Below are 23961 nucleotides of genomic sequence, written 5' to 3' on the forward strand. Positions count from 1 at the left end.
GCTTTCATAAAATTTGACGAAATACTGAGACCTAGCTTTTTCTGCCTTCTTATTTTTTAAGTCAGTGGAGAGAAAGAATTCATTCCTACAGGCCTAAAGTAGACCATCATGATGGTTATAAGAAGGAAACTGGAATCCATGGCAAAAGGAAAGTATAGAAATTCACTAATGTGTAGAATTCATTAAAGTACACTCTAAAATAAGAAATGGACTAATTGGAAAGTATAACTAAAGACCTTTGAAAATGCCAACTGGAAGCATATTACTGTAGAAACTTCCTCAATTATATGCACACACAAATAAAACAGAGATTAAAATGGAGTTATCCTCTAATAAGAAGACAAATGCTCTCCCACTTGACACCATAAGCTATCAAATAAGAAGCCCCCAGCAGTTATGCATACTTCTTTTAAAGTTGTTGGTCAGTGTTATCCCATTAACCCCCAAACATTACAGGGCACTGTCCTTGTTCTTAATCATCTTATAGAATTTGGTGTTAAGATGCTATTGATGAAGAACCACATACGTGGGTCATAAAAATAGAGAGTTCAAGCTCATGCAGAGTAGAAGCCTCATTTCTATTGGCAATCTTTTATAGTGAGAAAAGGTTCTATGCATTTCCATGGTAGAAAAGTCACTGAAAAATTTACATATTTGTGAAACTTCTGAACTACAATAATGACTTTCTGGCAAGATATGTCTAATGGTGCAATAGCGGCATGAATGTTATGTAAATAACCACAAACTTTCTTTTTGAAAGTAAAACCTGTACAAGATGTAACTTTTGCTCGGTTCCATTCACTTTGCCAAAGAACCCTTGTCTAGTTAGATTATCAGTCCTGGAGAAAACTTGCTACTATTACTTTGATATGTGGACACAGTAATAAAATGCCCCCTAAATCCTTATCTTTATACTCATGGTGATTAATACAGAGACACATAACTGGTCAGTGTGCAAAGAATAAGAGTTGTTGGGGGACTCAACTCTAAATGGGACATCTGTATAATAAGCTCTTATCCCCAAGCTCAGGGATCACCAAAGAAGAGGAACCAGAAAGACTGTAAGACCTAAAAGAAGTAGATTTTTGTAGTGAAATTGTGTTAGGCATGGCCATGCAGTTTCACACATGAACTCACAGTGGCTGACACTTCATGCTTAGACAGTATTTAAGTAAGATCAAGCCAGACAGAATCTAATCCTGGATGGAAGAGGGACTCATTAAGTTCTACTTCTGTCTTTGAGCTACTGGAAACTTATGGATGCTAAAAGAGGAAGAATCAGTGATGGTGAACCTTGAAAGGTTTTTAAAAGGCTACCTACGGTCCATAGATATCCCCATGCCCATGCACACATAGGTACCATTAAATCGACTCAGTGGGAATTAAAAATAAAAAGAGCAGGATTCCAAGATGGTGACACTGAACATGCACTGTATCTGATCTACAGGGAGGAGATTAGGGATGCTACTGGGATCCACAGACCGCAAGAACTGGAGATCACTAGGTGAGAGGGGTCCACAGAGTGCAGACCACAGGTGGGTCTGCCCTCCAGTCATCCAGTGACTCATGGAGGATGGGAGCCGTGTCCCCAAAGTCTGGACTGGAACCCGCGTGCAAACTCTAAATTGTAGTCTTGCTCTACAGCATGAACTTGGTATATCTGACTGAACTGCAGGTTGTGAAGCACCAGAGCCTGGGGAAATTTTAGGGAAATGGGTGGATCTGTACTCAGACCCCCCACACCTACCCTGCACCTGTCCACAGAAAGCCCAGTTGCCACATGGGGGCTCAGGCGGCTGTGGACACATTATCTAGCCACAGTGACACTGTCTGAATGGGACCTGGCAGGAACCTAGCTACTGGCCCCAGCATACTGTCCCTGCACAATTGGTCATAACTGACCCAGCCTAGCCAGGCTCCACAGCCTAGCAGGGCCTCCTATGCTCTCGGGAGAGGCTGGGCAGGACTGAGGGAATAGGGCAGAAATCTAGCCAATTAACAACAATAAGAAGGCAGTAGCTGCTCTCTCCGTGGCAGGCAGAACCTAGGCTCTACTGCATGGATGAATCAGACACAAACCCAAACAACTACTAGAACTTAGCAGGGGTTCAGGCACTCTAGGGCGATCTGAACCTAGGAACCAAAGCCCCAAGGCCTGAGGGCAGGATATTCAAAGCCCAGCCAAAGACAGGATATCTGGCTCTACATACACTAACTTAAACTGATTCTGGGGGTAGAGAATTACCAGCACCTACCTCTGCTGACCAGTGGAGAGCCCAGGGTGTGCAGCAAAGTCTCCTGGAGCTGAAACCAGGTCACCTGCCTCTTCCACTGAAGAGTTTCCTGATGCCCAAGTCAAGGGCCCTCAACCTATAATCACTGACCAACTGTCTGCTCTCAACAACCAGTGAAGGACACCATAAGCTACCTCCTAACATCAGAGACAGCAAGATGACTAAAGACGGGCATAAAAACATAAACAACAAACCCCAAAACAACATGGCATCTCCAGATCCCAGCTATCCCAAAGAAAGCAATCCTGAGAACTCAAACACAATTGAAATACAAGAAAGTGACCTCAAATCCTTAGTAATGAATATGATAGTGGAGTAAATGAATAAAATCCATAAAGAAATGCAGGAAGATGCAGCCAAACAGACTGAAGACATGAAAAAGGCCTATAGAGAGGCACTGGAAGAAATTCAAGAAAATACAAACAACCAGATGAAGGAAATCAATAAAAGAGTTCAAGATCTGAAGATGAAAATAGAAACAGTGATAAAGGTACAGAGAAGAAAAATGGGAGCAAGAGAACATAGAAAAGAAAGCAAGAAATGCAGAGGGGAGCTTCTCTAACAGAATCCAAGAGATGGAGGAATGAATTTTGGCACTAGAAGAAACAATCATAGAACTTGAAGCAACCATCAAAGAACAAGCTAAATCTGAAAAATTCCTGACACAAAACATCCAAGAAATTAAGGACACTATGAAAAGATGAACCCTAAGGATAATAGGCATTGAGGAAAGAGAAGATGCCCAACACCAAGGCTCAGAAAATATTTTCAATAAAGTCATAGAAGAAAATTTCCCCAACTTAAAGGAGATGCATATAAACATACAAGAGGCCTACAGAACACCAAAATGAATAGACCAGAAAAGAAAATCTTCCCACAACATAATAATCAAAACACAAAATATACAGAAGAAAGAAAAAATATTAAAAGCGGCAAGGGGAACAGGAGAAGTAACATATAATGGCAAACCTATCAGAATTGCACCCGACTTCTCAGCAGAGACCATAAAAGCCAGAAAGGCCTGGACAGAGGTCCTGAAAACCCTAAGAGATGACTACAAATGCCAGGCCAGATTGATTTTGGTAATTTCACTAAATATAATATATGTACATATATATTTCTTTATATGTACATGTAATTCTGGTCATCCTGTTAAAAAAACATTTAAATACATTGTGTTTGGTAAAATTACAGGATATAAAATATTATAAAAATTCAATTTCATTTTTGTATATTGCATGAGCAGTTTCAAGGCAATGTTAAGAAAATAATTCCATTTTTATAACAACAAAAAGAGCAAAATACTTCAGAATAAATTTAACCAAAGAGCTACAAGGCTTCGAAACAGGAGGCGTCAACACATTGTTAGAGTTAAAGATGGCCATATAAGTAAAAATATATCCATATTATGACATAAAAGTGTTATTAGTAATAGTCTCTAGCTTAATTGTTATTAGTAATAGTCTCTAGCTTAATTTTAAAATAAAGTTAACCCAATTTCTATCAAAATACCAGCTACTCTTTTGTGCAGAAGTGAAACAAAACTGACTTTAAAATTCTCTTTGAAATTGAAGATCAAGACTAGCTGAGGCAACACTGAACAAGAATGAGGGTGGAAACCCTACATTTCTTTGTCTAAAACCCACTGCAAAGCTACAGTGAAGAAGACAGCCTAGCACTGGCACACAGACACAGGGACCAAACGGACAAATTGGAGTGGCTTGACAGCCATATAACCATACACTTACAGTTTACTTAACAGAGAAAAAAGGTAATTTAATTAGAAAGTGTAGAAATATTGAGAAATGCTGCTTCTGGCAGCCAAACAACCACAATTAGAAGAATAAAGTTGAACCTTCTAACTTATACCAACCATAAGAATTAACTTGAATGGATATGGATAGTTTTCTAATGTCTAATTTCTTGTACTGCAAAACTACTACAGGATTGTAGAGCTGGAAAATAACAGTACATTCTACTTTATAATGATGTCTTACCTTTGAAGCCAAGAAAATAATTGAAAAGACAAACACAGACATATAGGACTTTACAATTGAAAACTGAAATTCTGATAGGATGATCAACAATACAAGCTGACAATCCACCAAAAGGATGACAATATTAAAAAAGCATATGTGAAATATTCAATAAGGGACTAACACCACACTACAACATACATATGCTCATATATCACCTACATCACACATACACACCACACAATAACAGAGAATAAAATGACAGGCATTTATAAACACTAACAATAATTAAGAAAACTGGAACTTTTCTTCTTTGTTGGTGGGATTAGGAAGTATTTTATATGCTTTTTGAACTACTTTGACGAGTGCTCATGATGCTAAACAGCAAACCATCACATGCCCTGAAAACTCCACTCCTAGGTATACACTGAAGAAAAACACAAGTCTATGTCTATACAAAACCTTAAACATGAATATTAACAGCAGCATTCATAATAGCCCCCATTCAGAAGCTGTCAGTGATGGTTAATCTTAATTATCAAATTGATTGGATAAAGAAACTCCTTGATGATTAGTAAAGCTCATTCTAAGCTTGTCTACAAGGACACTTCAGACATAATTAGACCTTGAGGGCACCTAACGGTTTGATTACTGATGAGTTAACATTTGACTGTACTATTGGGAGTTGATGGACTGTGGAAGGAGGCATGGCTCAGGTGTCCTGCCCTGACTCATACATACTTCCTGTATGCGTGACCTGAACTCCTTTGCTGTAGCCTACCCACAGCATAATGGACTGGAACCACTGAAACTCTGGGCAAAGTCAATCCTTGATCCTTCTTCCAGTAAGTTGTGACTGATTCCATGGCAACAAAACTTACTAGTATGTCAACTTAACATCTATTATCTGGTGATAATTAAGAAAATTGTAACTACCCACAAGATAGGCTACTATTTGGAGACAGCAAGGGATCTGTTTTTGGTACAGGATAAAGCACAGGATCAACACTAGGATAAAGGAATGGAGTCACTCAAAAAAGATCTCATTTTCTATTACCTTTACAAAATATTCATAAGCACTGTGGAGAAACAATATTGATAGTCATAGTCTGGGATAAGTGGATATCAGAAATGAAAAAGATGACTAATGATGGCTCTGAGATTCAATTATCGGGTGATGAAAATAATCTAAAATTAATAGTGACAGTTAGACACATGAAGGGCCAGTTTATGGCATCTAAATTATATCTCAATGCATTTGCTATAAAACAAATGAATTAAGAATAAAAATAAGCACATAAGGGAATAAGATACCACCTTCTTTTAAGAGCTAGGAAATATATAAAAAATGTTAGCTTACTTACTACAGGAAACTGAATCACAAAGCAACAAAATCAAGAACTAGCCCCATGGGCTCATCAGAACCACCAATTGGCATAGGAAGCCTTGTTAGCAATGACTTCCATAACTGCAGTAAAGGAAGGCATGAACAAAAGTCAACTCACTAAGAGCCGTTTAGGGAGCAGTTAGATCATAGATTTTTCTCCCTGCAAGTTTATTCATTGGATTTGAGAAAAGTACAGGACCTTAACCTGGTGTAGCACCCATTGTAATGCAAACATGCACACACTGAGTTCCAAAAGCCAACATCTCTAAGCTGTCTTGACTAGCTTCCCAGATCACTAGATGACTGAATGTAACTCTAGATAGGAGATTAGAACATTCTCTGAGGAATATAAATAATTCAAGATAAATGATTTAATATATTACACAGGGGTTCATTCAATGTTATATTCTAGGCCAACCTGGGTTTAAACTGAAGTGCAACAAACCCGTCACATATTCAGAATATATATATATGAATATATATTTGCATAAGGCAACTTGCAACATAGAACATAAAGACCACAATAGAAGCAGATAGAAAAAGAAATGACTAGGAAAAGACAGAAACCATGCCACAAGAAGAAAGTTCAAAAGCATACACCAAGTCATGCTCATGGATATACTTAAACTTTAACAGGTAATTTGAATGAAAAGAGAGGAAACTAAGATACTATGGGAGAAAAGCATCCTGAGAACACAAACTTCATAGAAATTAAATGCCTGCAAACGGAAATGAGTTCATGTTGGTCAGCAGTCGCTGTGGCAAAGAAACGGAAAACCTACCCACAAGAATCCACTGATAAGCAGAAAAGGTTTATTTTGGTTAATGGTTTCAGTTGGTGCTTACTTTCCACTGACACTACATCTTGGTAGGCGTACATGGTAGAGGGGGCATATCTTTTCATGCAAATAAGAGAACATTGGAGAACCACTTCCCCAGTGCCCATATTTAGTAGGCTTATTTCCAGAAGAAAGTGGAAATTAATACTAGACTACTAATGAATACTCTAGAAATAAAGGCCATGCATTTGTGATTGAAATCGACCCTACATGTCCAGTGGATGAAAAAAGGCCCATTGTGAAATTTAAGAGCAGTAGATATAAGAAAACTGACATTAGAATTCTCAACGACTGAGAACTGGAGTGAGAGGACCTTGGTACAACATCTTCAGAGTGCTGGATGAATCTCTGGCAACCCATAATCCATGCTGAGCCAGCATGCCAACTAAGTGCAAGAAGCAGTTACCGAAGTCTCAAAAATCTCTCATTTCTGTGTAGTTCTTAGGAAACTACTAGAGACAGGTCTCCATCAACATGAGATATGCATCAATTGAAATGGAAATGTTGGGAACTAGAAAGATGGTTCAGTCAGTGAAGCACTTGTCATGCAACTATGAGAGTTCTCACACGGAGTGGATTCTCAGAAGCCATGGAAAAAGCCAGATGGAATCCCAACACTGGGAAGTAGAGATAGGCTCTCCATGGCTTGCTATCCAGTAAATCTAACCAAATCAGTAAATTTCAGGTTCAGTGAAAGACCCTGTCTTAATAAGGTAGAGCATGATTGAGGAAGATACTCAGTATTAACCTCTAGCCTCTGTGTTTGCATGCATATCCATCTGTGCACAGATGCACACAAACACACACACACACACACACACACACACACACACACACACGCACTCATATATGAAAAAGAAACATATAAACACACATATATAAAAAACAAATGCATACATATACACTTACACATATAGATGCTCATTTGCAAACAAAATAAACATGTATACTCCACACACATGTATGTACACATAAGCATGGATACATATACAAACACACAAGAAAAGTTCTAAGGAATATAAGCTCCCAGCTGAATTTACTTCCAAGCAATCTCCAACTGGGTGAAGCTAAGAAATTCTAAAATGACAGTCTTGAAGGAGGAAATGAAAGTAACTTGTGGGCAGTAGAAAATATAGGACAAAACATTGTTATGGAATTCTGCATCTTTCAACTCTAACGAATTTGTTGGACTATAGTCTCTTTAAATAAATGAAGACAATATCCAAAGAAAGATGAAAACACAAACTGTAGGAGAGAAAGAATCTAACCTAAAAGCAGTGCAAAGGGGATATAAGGATGAAAGCATCATTGCAGGCTTTGTGTTTGCCATTCAGTGATGAAACAAAACAGAAATAAATGACCAAAGATGAATAAGCTGAGATTAAACCAAAACTACAAGTTTGTTAGCTTATCTGCCATGTAAACATTTACCTTCTGAAAAATATATTGAGAATATATTAAAAGTTAAAAAATTGACTTTCTCCCTTTCTTTCATCTTCACTGCATTTATAAAACATTAAGTTTTAACTTTGTTTGAGTTTTTCTACAGAAAGAATACAGCCTCTGAGAAATCTTTGTTGGGCCTATTTATTCATTGAACACACAATTACTGAGCTTCTAGTCAGTGCCCAATTGCACACAATGTGGGATTTCCTGGATAATATATGGCAAGATCTTTGTATATCTATAAATACATATCTTTTTCTATTTTATAGTTAATAAAGACCAAATATTAGGTTGTAAGTAGTAATATTCCCAGGTGCGGGAATTTGTACAATCAAATATAACAATAATTATAATGAAAAATGTAAAATGCTTTGAAGACTAATTCCACACATGTTTAATGTTAATGAAAGTAGAAAACCTATATTTCATAAAAAATTTAAATCCAACTAATTAGTGCATCCATCTGTGACCAAGGTTACACCTGTGAGATAGTCATGCAAGAGGGCAAATTGTACATGTTGAAGGAAATAGACGAGGTCAGCCATTGTCACTGAGGTCTGTGTGGGCACCAAAAGATGGCTGAGTTGGCAACAGGAGAAACCAATCAAGCACTCAGCTGCATTGGCTGAGAGCCTTTCCAACTCCCCCTCCCCTACGAAAAGACCAAGCCTTATCCCGGGCTTCAGCTTTTCCAGAGAAGAAATGTCAACTCTATTGAAGGACAGCAGCCAGAATAAACTCACTTATAGAAGGCGGAATCCCACTATCTAAAGTTTTTCCTGTCATTACTTCTTATGATATTGGGGTGTCTGATTAGGCATCTGCTATCAGAGCCTCAAGTCATGAGAAAGGGTGATGTTTGCTATACGGGCAAAACCTGGGGCTGTCATCCCACCTGAAAGGACGGTGGAAACCTGTGATGCCCTTTGTTCTCCTTAAAGCCCTTGATCTTCACATTAACTTTATGCTATCTGGGACTTCCAGCCAACCACATGCTAAATAATCAGCATAGGTTTGCTGACATATTGCTTACTTAGTCATTGTTGGTGCCAAACCTGTCTTATTTACTTTCTCTTTAGAGGCTTCTACGAATCAGGCAGACCTTGGTCACAACCCTCTTTCCTTCCAAAATGATTTCTGGAAACTCAAAAAGTGTGTAAGAGATTTGTTCTCTAAATCTCTTCCAGGACAATCCCCAGCTGGAATGAAAACTTTCAGCTTCTGACTCCACATGGGCTACTTTGTGAAGAACTCAGGTCCGTATCTCTTGTCCAGCATCAAGCTTAGCTGTGAGGGGTGTGGCCAAGTGTGCTTGCCTTCCCTTTCATGCCTAACAGAGCACCAGCTCCCGATGTGGTGTAGAGTCTTTATTACTATCACAGTTAGTGTTGTGCGTGATATAATATGCAAGTCGTGCAAGATTACTTGATATTAACTCAATTTAGCCCCCAGTTAGATAATATATTTTGGTTGTTTTCTCTATTGGAGTAGAGCATATCAACTTCAGTAATGTGCTTTGGTTTTCATATTGCTTCTGTAGTATTTTCTCTACTTAGCTATAAGTCCAGTTTCATCTACATTTTTATTTTAGGGTAATATTTGAATAATCTAGTAGAGGAACACTAGGTTTTGCTTTGTTTCTGTTTGGTTTTTGTTGTTATTGTTGTTGTTGTTGTTATTTCTTTCCCTTTTATTTGTTTGCTTTTGCCTAGAGAAATAGGAAAGTTCTGACAAGAATGTCACTTTATGATGAGACAAATCAATGAATTATAGCTCCTCTGCTCATTAGCTGCGTGACACTGATCCAGCTCTCTAACCTCCTGAGCTTTGGTGCCCTCCTGTAAAACAGAATGAACTCTGTTTACTCTCATGATAATTTTGAGGGTGAGTTAAAAATGTAGTTGGGGCCGTAGCTCAGTGGCGGGGCTCATGCCGAGCACGCATTGAGTCCTATGTTCTGTTCCTAGTTCTCTCAAAGGAATAGATAAGTAGAAGGCAGTATAGTCTAGAAGTTCTACTGACCACACTTTGGTGCTGGTGAGTTGGCTCGCCAGGCACAGTGCTTGCTGCTAATGCATGAGAACATGCCTTGGAGACCCCAGTGTCTACACAAAAGCTGAGGTATGCATCTGTACCCCAATTGCTAACGGAAGAGGCCTTATCCTAAAGAGTGGGCCTAGCTGAAGTGATGATCTGAGTTCCAAGTTCAATGAAAGATCTTGCTTCAAAAGCAGGAAGAGGAGCAATAAAGGAAGATACTTGTGGGCCACCTGTGTCCCACAAGTACATGCATGAGTGGGCATGGGCATACACAAACACACACACACACACACACACACACACACACACACACAGAGAGAGAGAGAGAGAGAGAGAGAGAGAGAGAGAGAGAGAGAGAGAGAGAGAGCGCGCTTTGCATACTGCCTGGTACACAGAATGCTCAATGGTGTTTTAAAGAATGATTTATTTTATCATTTGTGATTATATACATGTGTATCTAGGGATGGGTAGGTACACATAAATACAGATACCTATAGAGTTCTGAGATGCCAGGGCCCCCAGGAGCCATAGTTTTAGTAGTTGTGAGCCACCTGACATGGGAATTGAACTTGGAAAAGAAATATGTGCTCTCAACCACTGAGGCGTCTCTTCGGGCCTTAATAGTGTTTCTTTCGCCTCCATTTCCTATAACCTCCATGTTAACCCCTTGTAGATGGAACACCAACCCTTAGCTGAGAGAGAGCTAATATGACATATGCTAAGTGTTCTTAAAGATGTAGTGATACAGTTGGAAGCACATGCTTTGAGCACAGCTCATTTCAGAGGCAAAATGAGTTAAGGTTTCCATGGAGGAATATATGCATGTTTTGGGGATCCCTAAAGGAAAAATATCCCTGGGGAACAGAGTTTGTGTCAGGGATGGTAGAAGAGACAATAGCTAAGAGAGACCTTTGGAAAAGCAGATCAGAAAGGGATCTCATGAAAAGGGAACAGTGCAGCCTCAGAGACACAACAGTGGGGCATGGGGACCGTGGTACTTAATAAGTTCAAAAACCCGGGAAGCCAGGTGGAAAGAGGTGCAGGGTATGCCGAGATCAGAATAGAAAGGATCTTGAACTCAGCCCTAAGGAGGTTCACATTCATTATATAGATGGCTTAGACACATTCATCATCATGAGGGCAGGAAAAGCCTCCAGAACAAGAGTGGGGTAATGCATCTACAGAGCTCAGCACCAGGCAATTGCCCCTTTCACTCCATGATGGGTACCACTCATGCTATCTGAACACATTCAGTCAATTAAGAATCCTGACTGCCGGCTGCAAAAAAAATCCCCGTCATGCCAAAATGTCTGTGGAGTGGGTGGGGAGGGGGAAGAAGGTGTGATAATTAAAAGAATTGTTACTTGCAATGTCACAGGAGCCGATGTGTTAACTCCACATGCTGGGAAGCCAGAGTGCTCCCAGCTGCCATGGGGAGGGAGGATTTTGATCCCTGGCACCACTCATTGGGACAAGATGAATCACAAATGTGTTAATAGTGAGGTTCCATGTCATAACGTGCCAGATGGAGGTGGTTACATCTCTGATTGATTGCCTCCTGGCCAAGACAGGGGTTTTCCAGAAGGCGAATGTCTCCAAATTGGCATCCAAGCTCTAGGGATCAGCAGGTCTTTATTATGGTCAACAAGGACCTGACATTCTCTACTTTATGAAGTGTGGCTGCCCCCAAGACATGGGCAGCCGGAACCAGTAGCTGGATAAAGAAAGATGTGTTGAAGGTGTGATTGACAACAGAAACAGCTTTGGGCTGGGCAGTGCTTGTATAGTTCAGCATGGTTGTTAGCCAATCTGGACGCATTGGAAATGAGAGGATGTGGATGGAGGTGGGGTGGGAAGAGGCAGTACAAGTCCTGCTTATGAACAAAATAAATTAGAGCAAGAGGGAAGAGGGAGGAGGGAGGAGAGGAGGGAGGGAGAGGGAGAGAGAGAGAGAGAGAGAGAGAGAGAGAGAGAGAGAGAGAGAGAGAGAGAGAGAGAGAGAGAGAGAGAGAAATGCTTCCAAGTCTCAGACCCCCAAATCCCCACTGCAGATGAGCATGGATGCCAGGCAGAGATCACAGGGCAGAAACAGAGCAAAGAACAACTAGATGTCCTTCCTGTCTGCTCCTGTAAGCTCACTCCGACCATGACCACCCAGCCCTTTGTTTTGCTGCTCTCTCCCCACCCCGCCCCCTGCAAGCTTCCTTCTATAAACAGCCAACTCCAAGGGCAATAACTGTGGCATCCTACTGGGAAGGAAGGCAGCCTCTCACAGTCTCTGGAGCAGGCGCTGGGTCCTAATACAGGACAGAGAATAAAGCTTCATTACAGAACAATGGAGTTAGCTGCCAGAGCCTACAGATTTGAATAAACAACAAATAAGCAACATCTGCTCCAGCATATGTGTATGGTAAAAAAAAAAAAAGTCACAAAATAAAAGAATTTGTAAATGCCAAAAGCAACACTAAACTGCCAGGGCTACTGTAGAGTGAATTTTTAATTGCACATGCAAAGAGGCAGGCTGTGGGTATTAGTCTCACATATGTCTTCTTGCTGCCAACCTGGGAGTATAGATGAATTTAATTAAATAAGGATTATCCCTTCTCCCCAGTACAATTACTTATTTATAACAATGATAAAATTGCCTAATAAAATTGTAATATTTTTTAAAACAAGGCTAGAAAATACTCAGCTCTCTGTAAAAGTTGTTCAGGGCTATTTGGGCTCCAGTATGTCTTTAAAATTAAGTCTATGCCTACTGCCAAGGAGTGGAGGGGGTGGGGCACTGGAAGAAAGAAAAAGAGAAGGGAAAAAAAATAGAAAGAAAAGAAAACCACCACTACCAAAATGCAGGAGGAGCCTCATCATAAGGCTCGTAACATTCAAATAGACAGAAACCACATTTTGGAGAAATACAAAGATGACACAGGATGACATGGGAATTGGCCTCCACGGGGTGTGCAGAAAATTAAGCAATTGGACTTGAATTGAGTCCAGACAACTGAGCAGAGGGACTGGGCCCCAGAGACCTGCTCTCCATTAGTCTACTGGTCCTAATGTGTCTGCTGAATAGGCACTTCCTGGAGATCAATTCCCTTCATTTTGGGAAGATGTGCTGTCGCAGGAACATTGTTTCCCTACAAGCACAGCATCTCTCAAATCAACCAAACAGCAAAAGACAGGAGCACCCCATTCCTCTCCTCAAGGACAACAGAGTCTGTCTATACCTCACAAATGCACATGACCAGGGAGGCCATTGTTGTTGCTCTGGGTCTAAAGCTGCCACAGGCAAAGTGTCTCATGTACAGGATGCTATGGAAGAAACATCTGGGTTCTGAGGCTTGGGATCTTAGTTTATTTTTTGAGTTTATTTTGTATTTAATAGCTTTCCTGCACCAGGATTTCAAGTGGGTGCCGAATGCACCATCGGGAGCATTCTTCACAGGTAAGTCCACAAGGCAACAGAATTTAACACAGCCAGGGCCTTTGCAGTGCATGGCTATGGTATTGGTACCAACTCCACTTTACTTTCCTCCCCCTGCCATAAGGAAGTGATGAGTGAAGGCACTGCGGAGAATGCAGCTTAATACCTGCAATGTGGTACAGAAGATGTGATTGTGCAAAAAACAATACACAAGGAGAAAACACAAGAAGGATATTTACTAAGACTCTCAAATTCATACCTAGCTCTTTTCTAGTCACTAGCACCTTCTTTTTCATGTAGTATTTTTTTTCTGTAAAATTCAACAATTATATGGTTTCTGTGGATATTCACAAATTCTTTGAGAGCAGGTCAGATTGGCCTTCCTCTCACTTGAATATAACGAACGTGAGCTTCCATGAACTGTGACATCTGCCAGTGAATCCTGGGACAAATCTCCACAGGTACTGAGGGTGATCACATTGAAATCTAAGAAGTAACAAAAATACTAATACTTTGAGACCATCCATTGTCTCGTGCATATAACACACTGCCCCAAAGTTGAAGCACACTAGTGAGTCACAATGGGAACATCTAGGCTAGGGATGTAGCTCTGTGGTAGAGCCAGGCATGAGGCCTTGGATACCAACCAGCACTACAGGTGAACAAACATAGCAGCACTCGGATTCACTCTTCTACCTAAGATGACATGACCAGTGTGGGAGGCAGTCTGCAAGATTCAGGCATGCTCCCCGCCCCCCGCCCTCAAAGGGAGCAGTTTAGCCAAGGAAAGAGAAATAGAAGCAAATTAGTCCCTCCAGGTGACACCGATAGCAGTGCCATTTGCTCAGAGGGAAAGGAGGAGGAGAAGAGCCCAGGGATCTGAATGTGTAAGAAATGAGAATGGTGGATTCCAATTAGTGCCTCAGCACCTTTGAAATAGCATGCGAAGACAGAAGGGAGAGAGGCAGGAACAGATACAGGGAGAGCAAACAAAATCTAGTGCTGAGTGGGAACTGAGGAGAAGGCCAGCCCAGAGACAAGATATAAAAGAAATGTGTTCAAGCCAGACAGGTGGTGAGGCACGCCTGCCTTTAATCCCAGCACTTGGGAGGCAGAGGCAGAGGGGAGGCAGAACTTTGTGAGTTTGATGCCAGCCTGGTCTACAAAGTGAGTGCCAAGACAGTCAAGGCTGGAAACCCTGTCTCACAAAAACAAAATAGAAAGAAAGAAAGAAAGAAAGAAAGAAAGAAAGAAAGAAAGAAAGAAAAATTCAAACCCTGAAGCAAAAGCACTACTAAAAAGAAATAAGTTATTATTCACAAATATACTTAATTTTAAACAGCATTTATAGATGATTTTTGTTGAGTAAATGGTTGGGGTTTTTTTTTAGACTAATTGGAAGATACAGACAAGTAAAAGAAAAGCCAGATGTCATTCTGCCATCAAAGGTCACCATTAACAGCACTGTGTTTATCAATCTGCCTGTCTGTCTGTCTGTCTATCTATCTATCTATCTATCTATCTATCTATCTATCCATCTATCTACTTTTTATCTGTTTAACTATGCATATTTGTAGATTTATCCATTTACTTACCCATTTATGTACCCATCAATCATCTATTTGTTTGGGAAGGAAAATGTTTAAATATTTATTGAAAATTAAACCTGTCCATTACACACTACAAAAGAAAGAAAAAAATTTATATCTAAAGTCAATCAATAGCTGACTGTTAACTGTAGTTTATCTCACATTGTTTTTATGTGTTAAATAGATTATAGATCCCATATATCTATATAATCTGTGTATGTAACTCTGGCTGGCCTGGAACTCCGTGCACCCATGCTGACCTCAGGCTCACAGGGATTCACCTGTACCTTTGTCCTGAGTGCTAAGATTCAAGGCAGTAGCACCACACTCAGCTATAGATGTATTTTAATCTATTTGTGCATTTTTATGCAAAGGATTAAGATAGCTTTCTGTAGGAAGTCTTCTGAAATCTTTGATTTTGTTAATATTTTTGTGAAATATTTGAAAAAATTTCAGATTTTAATACATTGAAAGAACACAATAGTTGACTCATATAAAGACACAAAAACTCTATCAAAATTTAACACTTGTAATTGCTACTTTGTGTTTCTTTTTAAATTGCTGGGGATCAAATCCTAGGCATTGTGCACACTAGGGACATCTTCACCACTGAGCTGCCATGCCTTTAAAAAGGAAAATGGCAGGTATGGGAACCCTGGATTAACCCTGTGGTCTCACTTCCACCACCTTTGCCTTTCTGCAAAGGTTAGGCAGGGTCCTAAGTGGTTGTTCATGTTTCACTTGCATATGCTTGTGGTTTTACTTTGTACATATTTAGTACAAACAAATATGGCTCAGGTTAATTTATATTGTATATGCACATGCACACATTTTATTTGTGACACTTACCTATATTCAAAGGTAGCATATTTAATATCATTGCTGTGTAAGATTCTACTGTACAAGTAACTACAATACTACTTTTCTAGTCTACATATTATGTTGTTAATTTTTACTACATATCCCATGAAATAGAAATATTGTTAACACCATACCAACAATTTCCCATTTATAACATATAAAATAAAATTGCATATACACTTATGCAAGGCACATACTTTATAGATATCAAAGTGATGTAATATGTAACATGCATATACTTTCGAAGAATAAACTCCATGGCCGTTATCTCTGGTTTTAATTACACTAGTGGTCTTTTATAATTTAAATAGATTTTCACATTATATTATTTCCTTTCTATGTCAATGTTTGTTTCTTCTTCACCTTTACACACTTACATCTTCTTATTACGTGCTTGTAAAAATTTTATATTTTTTCCTGTTAAGAACTTAGGGCTTGAGTTTTACTTAAAATATTTGCCTCTGCTTTGTATACTACCAATTTCATTTAATCATTTTCTTAGCATTTCTTTGCCTCTTTGTATGTGGTATCCCATGGTGCTTATGTATGGAGGACAACTTAGAAGGAAATGATTCTCTCTTTCCATCACCTGTGGCTGGGTATCAAACTCAGGTTATCAGGCTTGGCTGCAAGCACCGTTACCCTTGCATGCCTGTCATTTATCTTTAATGTCCAACTTCTCCATTGAGAGTTTGCATCACTTCCTGTTGATTTTTATCAAATTTGCTCACCATTTTGTGGAAACTACTTCTCAGTTAACCAACCTGGGCATTCCATCTGGTTCTTGTTTGTGTGCTTGCTTACTTCATTTTGTTTTGTATTAATATCTTTCTTTCACTTTTTCTTTCAACTTTCCATATCAAATTGTTCAATTTCAGCAATTATTTCAGCTTGTTATGATGCCGGGTTTGTCTCTCTGCTTGTCTGTTAGTCAGTTTGTATTTAGCTGTCCGTGGAAACACCACACCCTGCAGGAATACTAGCTTAGTGGATGACATTACATTTTATCTATGCCAATTGTTACCAAATATTAGAGGCCATCAATTTTAAGCCACACAGCATGGAATGAAAAGGCCTCTGTCAAACTAAGGCCAACCAACTATAAGGCATACCTCAACTGCAGAGACGAACTCTGGGGAGATATGGTCAACCCTTTTCTTGCTCAATAATTGTTTTTCTATAAAGAATCACACACTACACTCTTTTGGTGCTCCTACATGGAAGCTATCTCCTAACTGTAGAGAGTCATTTCAAAGGCAGACAGGCAGCACTTAAGGATATACACTCCGGAACAGCAAGCTCCCAGTGATCAGCAATGGCATCTCCACACCCACTGCCCTCGATCTCTCTCATACTTTCTGTAACATGTTCCTCATTTATAACCATAGTGAGCCAAAAGCTCCAGAGTTGGGTATCTGGTTCTTGTCTGTGATTTCTTTAGAAAAGCTGTATGTCGCATCTGTCCCCTTTTCTTGTCTATAATGTATCTTATCTATTTATATATCACTTATTTTGTCTATCTATCTATCTATCTATCTATCTATCTATCTATCTATCTATCTATCTATCCACCATGTATCCGTTCATCTATTTACCTGCTATGTAATGACTTTGTATCTGATATACATTTTCACAACTTTGGCCAAACAGAAATAGGAAAAGTCTAACTCTGTCTGTTAAGTCCACTTAGTATATTCTAGATGTTTTGTTTATTATACAATTTCATTGTCTTTTCTGAGAATTTAGATAATTTTTACGTACATCATCTACTTTTCAGTAATGTCTCTAAGGTAGTTACTTTGTCATTAAGTGCTTTCGTTGTGTGAGTTTTTTTTTTTAAAGTAGATCCCATTTTCCCTTAATATTTTTATTTACTTCTATATTTATGTCCTTAATTTTTCAGTCTATTTAAATTTGCTATTGTGCCACTTCATTTATCATTATGAATCCATTTATTGGCTTTCATATCCTCTGTGCTATAAATTATATGTATTACACCAGCAGAGGTATGCTATCCATCTTTGAAGCACTTCTTTGAGCACTGCTGACAGAAAGTATGCATGTGGTGAGATATTTTAGTTAGTGTGGTCGGACGATGTCTTTATCATCTTCTAAGGAACTTTGCTGCAAGCAGATTCTGGCTCACAAGTATTGTCACTCCTGATGAGAAGTTCCTTGGCTTTCAAATCTTTGCCCTTCTGCTCGGTTTACCTGTCTGTCTAAACATGCTTTCTTCCAATTGCTCTTTTTGACTTTGACCATGACACCCTGGGATGTAGTATTCTGTGCAATTATCCTCTTGGCATTTGCTAAGCTTTTTGTATTTATATTTGCATGTGCATATTTATGACTAAGTTAGAGAAAATTAAAATTTCAAAACATTTTCCTGCACAGTTCTCCTTGACCGATTCCTGCTCCTTCTGCAATCATACATATATTTGGTCTTCAACGTTGTTCTATAGGTTCCTATATCTCAGATACATTTTCACATGGTTTTTAAATTGTTTATCCTTTTTATAATATTGAATATTTCCTATTGATAGGTAGGTCTGTAATGTATAACACATATATGTTAAAGTTCACCAAATCTTTTCTTTTTTTTTTTTTTTATCATTTCCAATTTGGTGTTTAAAAACTTTAAGAGGATAAAGTTTGGTTATATAGAGCAGACTGTTCTAATTTGTGCTATTCCCGGACCATTCTTGGATGTTGGAACTATAGGCTTGCTCAACCTGCTCAGTATGCTGTTAAGCTCATGCACTGAAGTGAGAATTATAAAATGTGTATCACTTATTTAACTTTTTCTGTATCATAATTTCTATTTTGCCTTTGAGATTTGCAATAATTTTACTTATTGTGAGCATATTTTCTTTTACAATACTTAGCATGATGATATTGGTGGTCCCAAGATCTCAAGTTTCTTATAGTTTTTCTCAATTACTTGGGGTGAGGGGCTGGAGAGATGGCTCAGCGGTTAAGAGCACTGACTGCTCTTCCAGAGGTCCTGAGTTCAATTCCCAGCTACCACATGGTGGTTTACAACCATCTGTAATGTGACCTGATGCATACTGTATACATAATAAATAAATCTTTTTTTAAATTACTTGGTTTTGTTGTTGTTTGTTTGTTTTGGTGGTGAGCACTGATAATATTTTCCTGTTTCTTCATATATTTAATAAAGCTTACTGTACCTAGACATTGAGAATAGTTACTGTCTCATGATGCAAGGAACCTTTATGGGACAGCTGCCTGTTATCCTAAACAGAATTTTTCACTTCTTCCAGCCTTTGCTATTTCTTGGTCTTTCTGCTGCATGTTTAGATGAAGTTCTGAACAGCACTGCGGGCAGATTTCATACCTAGAATTTAGGGATTTCCTAGCCATCTCCTTCTGGGATTCATGCCTTCTTTCTTTTTTGAATCCTCTGTCTATTCCAGATTTTGTCTTCTGATTTTTTTTTCTTTGTTGGCTTGCAACACAACTTTCTGCTAGAGTTTTGGAAGGGAGCCAGATGAGGCCACCTCAGGCAGGAGAAAGCTTTTTCTTTTGAATAATCTTTCCAGGTGCCATTCTTTTCTCTCAAGCATGGAAACTCTCAACTATATGCCTGCTGTTACTCTATTTTCCATTTCTTTAGGTAGAACTTTTGGAAACACTGTGCTTGGCATTTGCTGTTATTTGTGGGAAAGCTGTCTGTCATCAGAAACAGCATCAGACTTTGCATGCTAGATCTGAGTGGATCCTCAGCTCTGAAGGATTGTCCTCCCGAGGCACCGGGTTTCCTCATCCGTCTCACTGGTAGTGAGCCCCTCCACTGATTCCTGAATATGCCTTTGTAGTCAATCTTCTAGTGGCAGACATTTTTTGCTACATAAACAGATGTTGAAGCGCTAAGTCATGTGGCAATCTTTCCGTGTTATTTTTCTAAATTGTCACGAAATGCATGTCCTTATCAGTCTAGCAGTTACTTTCAATTCATTAGGAAACAACACCGTTGGTGTATTGTGCCTTTTTTTTTTTTTAAAAGAGGTCCATTTTCTTTAATCCTTTGATGGGTTCTTCTTTTGGAATCATTCCCATAACTTCTGTCATGTTCTTTCTCTCATTCAGACCCTACACACTCTCCATGCCTTCTGAAATATAGCAATTGTACCTTCCCCATTTTAAATAGCATGCATGTGTATTTCCTTCCTTTCATCACTTTGTCATTCCAGTGTTAACTTTTGAGAAGTTGAGCAAGGATACTATACTTACAGTTTTGGTCTCCATCTCCTATAAGAAGTCATTTTGTTCAAATTCAATGAATAACTATGAAATACTTATACATTTTGCTAACATTCAGAAATTTATGCAGGAGTAGAGGCAACTGAGCTATAATGGCATTTATGAGATTATTACGTGCTCTCAGTTTTTTGTGTGTAACACATGACTTAAATAATTGCTTCCCATGGTTCTATAGGCTGACTTACTTGGCTGTATGGTTGCCACTGGATTCCAGGCTGGATTCAGCTTAAACGTGGACTAGGCAAGGCATCAAGGATGGCTCCCTCACAGGGGAGTTCATCTGAAAATCCCTACCCAAGATGCCCACGTAAGACATCTCCATGCAGCATGAGACTGGGTTCTTAGAAGATGTGCTCAGAAAGAGGATATCCCAAGATCCAGGAAGCAGCCAAGGGATCAAGAATCAACATCTAGTGCCTATAACTATCCAGCCATAGTCTACTGGTACAGAAGAAACTCATAAACTCACATGTGCTCATCTTTTAGATGAGATCACCTTTAGAATTTCACATTTAAAAAACTGGAATGCATGTATGTGCTTCAGAGTGACACGAGATAATTTTCTTCCTTTATCAACTCAATTACCTTGACTCTTTGAACTCAGTCCTATTGCTAGTCAGTTGTTTTGACACAGGCTGGCCTCACTCAGACTTGCCATTCTCCTGCCTCAGCCTCCTGTGTTGGGATTACAGACATGTGCTACCATACTTTGGCAACAGCACTATTTCTTTTTAAAGGAAAAAAAATAAATGGGAGGGGATGGAAATCCAATCTGTCCAGATTTTTCTTATTAGGCAAACTACCACTTTTCTCAGTTTAGTCTCCTAATTTGCCTGACTTCCCACATAATCTTTTTGGAATAATTGGGATGGCTTATGTGATATCAGTAGACCTCCTAATTGAATGTCAAGGAAGGCAGTTTCTATTGACAAGGGGACCTCCAGCTTCATTGAGAAGCATTCAATTAGATGGAAAACAGATGCTTATTTTTGTCTTATAAACCTCAATGCAGGTTATGTGGTAATTACTTGAAGAGCAGGATAACAATTTATGTAATCAGCAGGACCCTATAATTACTAATGCATAATTTCTAAACAGCATTTAGCAAAATGAGACCCATACATACACTTTGTAATGGAAAAGATGTGTTTGACACCACACTAAATTAAATTTAAAATTTGCATATTTTCTTCCAGGAAACACACTAGCTTCATCTGCTCTATTTTGCTTGACTAATCTCTGCCTGCTTCCAGCTTCACTGAAGGACCATGGCAGCTGTGAGAGCTGTGACTTCGGGGATGAGAAGCAGGAACAAAGCAGGGTTTACTCTGTATTCTAGAATGTCAAGCATCATCCCGAGAGGCGGACCAGGAAAGCTGCACCCTGGCAATTTCTGTCCACCACGAGTCTGACACAAGGTCACACAAAATTTAGAATGCAAGTAGTAGTAGGAAAGTTAAAAATTATTCGCACTTTACTTCTTCATTATTTATGGAAAAACTGAGGCTGGTAAAATGGCACGATTTGTGCAACAGTGAGCACCAGGCAGTAGGAAGGGGAAAGAACCTGCTCAGTCTCAGTTGTTAAATTCATTCTCCCTCCCATAGCTCATACAGATACTGCTACACACAAATACAAACCACACACAACATCCACAGAAAGAGTGAACATATTCCTGGAAAGCATTTTAAAATTTACATGTATATTTACATTGCAATGCAGACGATACAGAAATATATAGGAATTCATGGAGACAACGAATCTTCATGTATTTTAACTAAGCTGGGTATCAGCTATTTCATTCTCGTTCTGAACAAAATCATTGATGAAGTCTTATCCATTATTTAATTCTTACCTGCAATTCCTGATGTCAGGTTAAGAGGGTTGCCACTGTCTTCTTCAAAGCTCTGGACCTAAGGCATCAAAATACAAAACAATGCCACTAGAAATATTCTCATGGCACATTAGCTTTAATCAATAAGCAATGAGTACCCACTGATAACCACACGAATTACTGCACTCCAATAGATAAGAGGCTCTTGGGAGGAGGTGCCGTGGGATGTCCACAAGTGAGACACAAAGAATTAAAAGAGTTCAGCAGACGAAGGACAACTTTTGGGCAAAGGCATTTGAACTCCTTTTGCCACTGAGGAATATTAAATATGTGTGAGGAAGGTAGGTAGTTTTGGCTTGATAATCCTATGCACAGTAATTCAGGTAATACAGCTGCTACATAGTTCTTAGATACAAAACCTAAAAATTTATTTCTAAACTAAGAGAGTGGAGTTTATCTTTGAAATATTTTGGAAAGTGGTAGATAGCAGTCTATAAATGATGACAAAGCTATTGCTAAAACAAGTCAGTAAATAGCACCTTTAAATAGTTGCACAGCTTGCTGTAGAAGTGTGTCACCCCGAAAATGCTTTTTAAGGTGAAAAATAGTTACTATTGACATTTTGGAGAGTTTCTTTGTAGGAATTATGTTTTGTACACTTTTTCTGGATATAGTTATGAAGTCAAAAGTTTTCACTCAAGAATTTGGAAGGAGCAGTATCTTATAATCTATATTGATAGCTGATTAGATGTGCAACCCAGCATTCCTTTTGTTGGTTTTTGGTAGCTCAAACCAATGTGCTTCATCACATTTTTAAATGTAATGACAAAGCTCTCTTCTCATATTATTATCACAAAGAAAAATCCATTTAGTACAATGCAAATCACATTTTTTTTTCAATTAGAAAAAATAATGAACGAAAGAGCACAATAATTTAAAATAAATGCCAGGTATATCTTGGGCTTTCTAACTGATCCAAAAGTTGTTAGTTTTAAAACTCAGTAAGAGTTTAAAAAAAAAAAGAGGTTTATATCCAATAAAGATGCCAAATGACAATGATACTGTTGGCCTCACATATGTTGTCTGCAATATGTGGTCCATTCATAAAGGAAGGATGAATACAGATTATATCACACACATAAAGAAGCATCAATCATGTAGCATAGGTGTGTGAATTTCACAAGTATTAAATGCATTTAATATTCCTGGTCACTTAGAAAGAAAGAAACTGACTCAATTAGACTTAGTAACATTAAACACAGGTTATGTTTCCCTTTGCATTAGAAATCTATGTATAATTTTTGTTGGAATTATAATTTTGATATTCAAGCCAAATACTGCCAAAAGCATCATTCAATAGGTCTGGAGAGAAGTGTGATAGGTTGACTATAAGGGAAAACTTGACCAATCATGGTTAAAACTCTATTGGCCAGATATTTATGCATATTGGCATAAATTCCCCCAAAATATGCCATTTTATGCATACATTTATTTATTATAATTAAGTTTTTAGATTTTTCCACTCAAAATAGACATTAACTTGACACTGGCTACTGTTTAATATGCAGCCTCCCTAAGCTGCATTTTCTCATTCTATGGCACTAGGTGAAATAACAGGTATAAAGAAGCTCATGACCCTGCTTTCTATTATGAATACAGACATAAGCGGAAATACATATATATATATATGTATATATTTTTATCAACTAAATACAAAAGGAGATGTCAGAATAACAGTGTAAATTGGTATGAGTGAAAGTAAGAATGAAGAATTAGAGCATGCAGGTGAGATAGGGCTAAGGTACATGAATATCAACCAACTCTAAAGCAAACAAAGAAAGGAAACTAGCTCCCCATACATAAAGGCCACATTGAACTCTTAGAGCCTTGTTAAGGATACATCTTGGCAAGCATTTCCAAACAATGTCTTTGGTCTTTATTCTGTCAAGACCTCAGCACAGCAGAGGCAACTGATCCACACATCCCT

General features: G+C 38.7%; 1 protein-coding gene across 1 annotated transcript in view; it reads right to left on the reverse strand.

Moving 5' to 3' along the window:
• ITPRID1 (ITPR interacting domain containing 1) overlaps positions 1 to 23961 on the reverse strand; it is a 142967-nt gene that overhangs the window by 44549 nt on the left and 74457 nt on the right. Inside the window, exon 9 of the mRNA XM_084785201.1 lies at positions 21996 to 22053. Within this exon, the coding sequence (XP_084641327.1) occupies positions 21996 to 22053 (58 nt within the window). The remainder of the gene's footprint in view (positions 1 to 21995; positions 22054 to 23961) is intronic.

The sequence above is a fragment of the Acomys minous genome (genome assembly GCF_964271855.1).
Source record: "Acomys minous genome assembly, chromosome: 6".
Lineage (NCBI taxonomy): Eukaryota > Metazoa > Chordata > Mammalia > Rodentia > Muridae > Acomys > Acomys minous.